General features: G+C 54.3%; 1 protein-coding gene across 1 annotated transcript in view; it reads left to right on the forward strand.

Moving 5' to 3' along the window:
- ABLIM3 (actin binding LIM protein family member 3) overlaps positions 1 to 716 on the forward strand; it is a 117,353-nt gene that overhangs the window by 109,307 nt on the left and 7,330 nt on the right. Inside the window, exon 24 of the mRNA XM_019506433.1 lies at positions 633 to 698. Coding sequence (XP_019361978.1) covers positions 633 to 698 — 66 coding nt within the window. The remainder of the gene's footprint in view (positions 1 to 632; positions 699 to 716) is intronic.

Raw genomic sequence — 716 nt, forward strand, 5'->3', positions numbered from 1 at the left:
GGGCTGGGTGGGGCCAGTGAGCTGCCCTCGTGCCTGTTAGACGCTGTCTCCCAACATAGAGTCCTGATGTGTTTCAGCATGAGGTCTCTGCAGATGAAGCAGGGGTTGTTGCTGTTATCCCAGCCATCACCCTGCAGCTGCCAGCATCATGCTCCTTTTCTCATGGGAAGTTTCCCTTGAAAATCATGGTGGGGTCTGGCTTCATGAAACCAGCAGAAAGAGCCAAATCTAAGGAAGGTGAGGGGTCACTAGTGCAGTGTTCCAGGGTCAGTACTGGCAGGCAAGATCTGTGCCCAGCCCCAGGCTCAGAGAGAGGGTCATTTATGCCTACAGTGATACACGTGCAGTCACACTCGCACACAGCCTCAGTCACAAATGTACAGCTACATCCCACACTAGCCACAATCATGAGTGCAGGCAGTCACAGTCGCACACGTTCCTGAAGAGTCACAGTTGTGTGCAGTCAGTTGCACAAACAGCAACACTCAGTGACACTTGCACATGACCACAGTCATACCTTACCCTCTTACACAGGCTGAGCCTGTGAACAGCCACTTGGGCCCATCCCTTCCTGCCTCGGTCCCCACCGTCATGCACACAGTCCACCAAGCACCTCTCTGCTCTCTCCCCAGCGCCACCTGTCACAAGAAGAGTTCTACCAGATCTTCGGCATGACCATTGCGGAGTTTGACCGCCTGGCCCTGTGGAAGAGGAAT

This window comes from Gavialis gangeticus, unplaced genomic scaffold (genome assembly GCF_001723915.1).
Source record: "Gavialis gangeticus isolate Ggan-Ray unplaced genomic scaffold, GavGan_comp1, whole genome shotgun sequence".
NCBI classification, from domain to species: domain Eukaryota; kingdom Metazoa; phylum Chordata; order Crocodylia; family Gavialidae; genus Gavialis; species Gavialis gangeticus.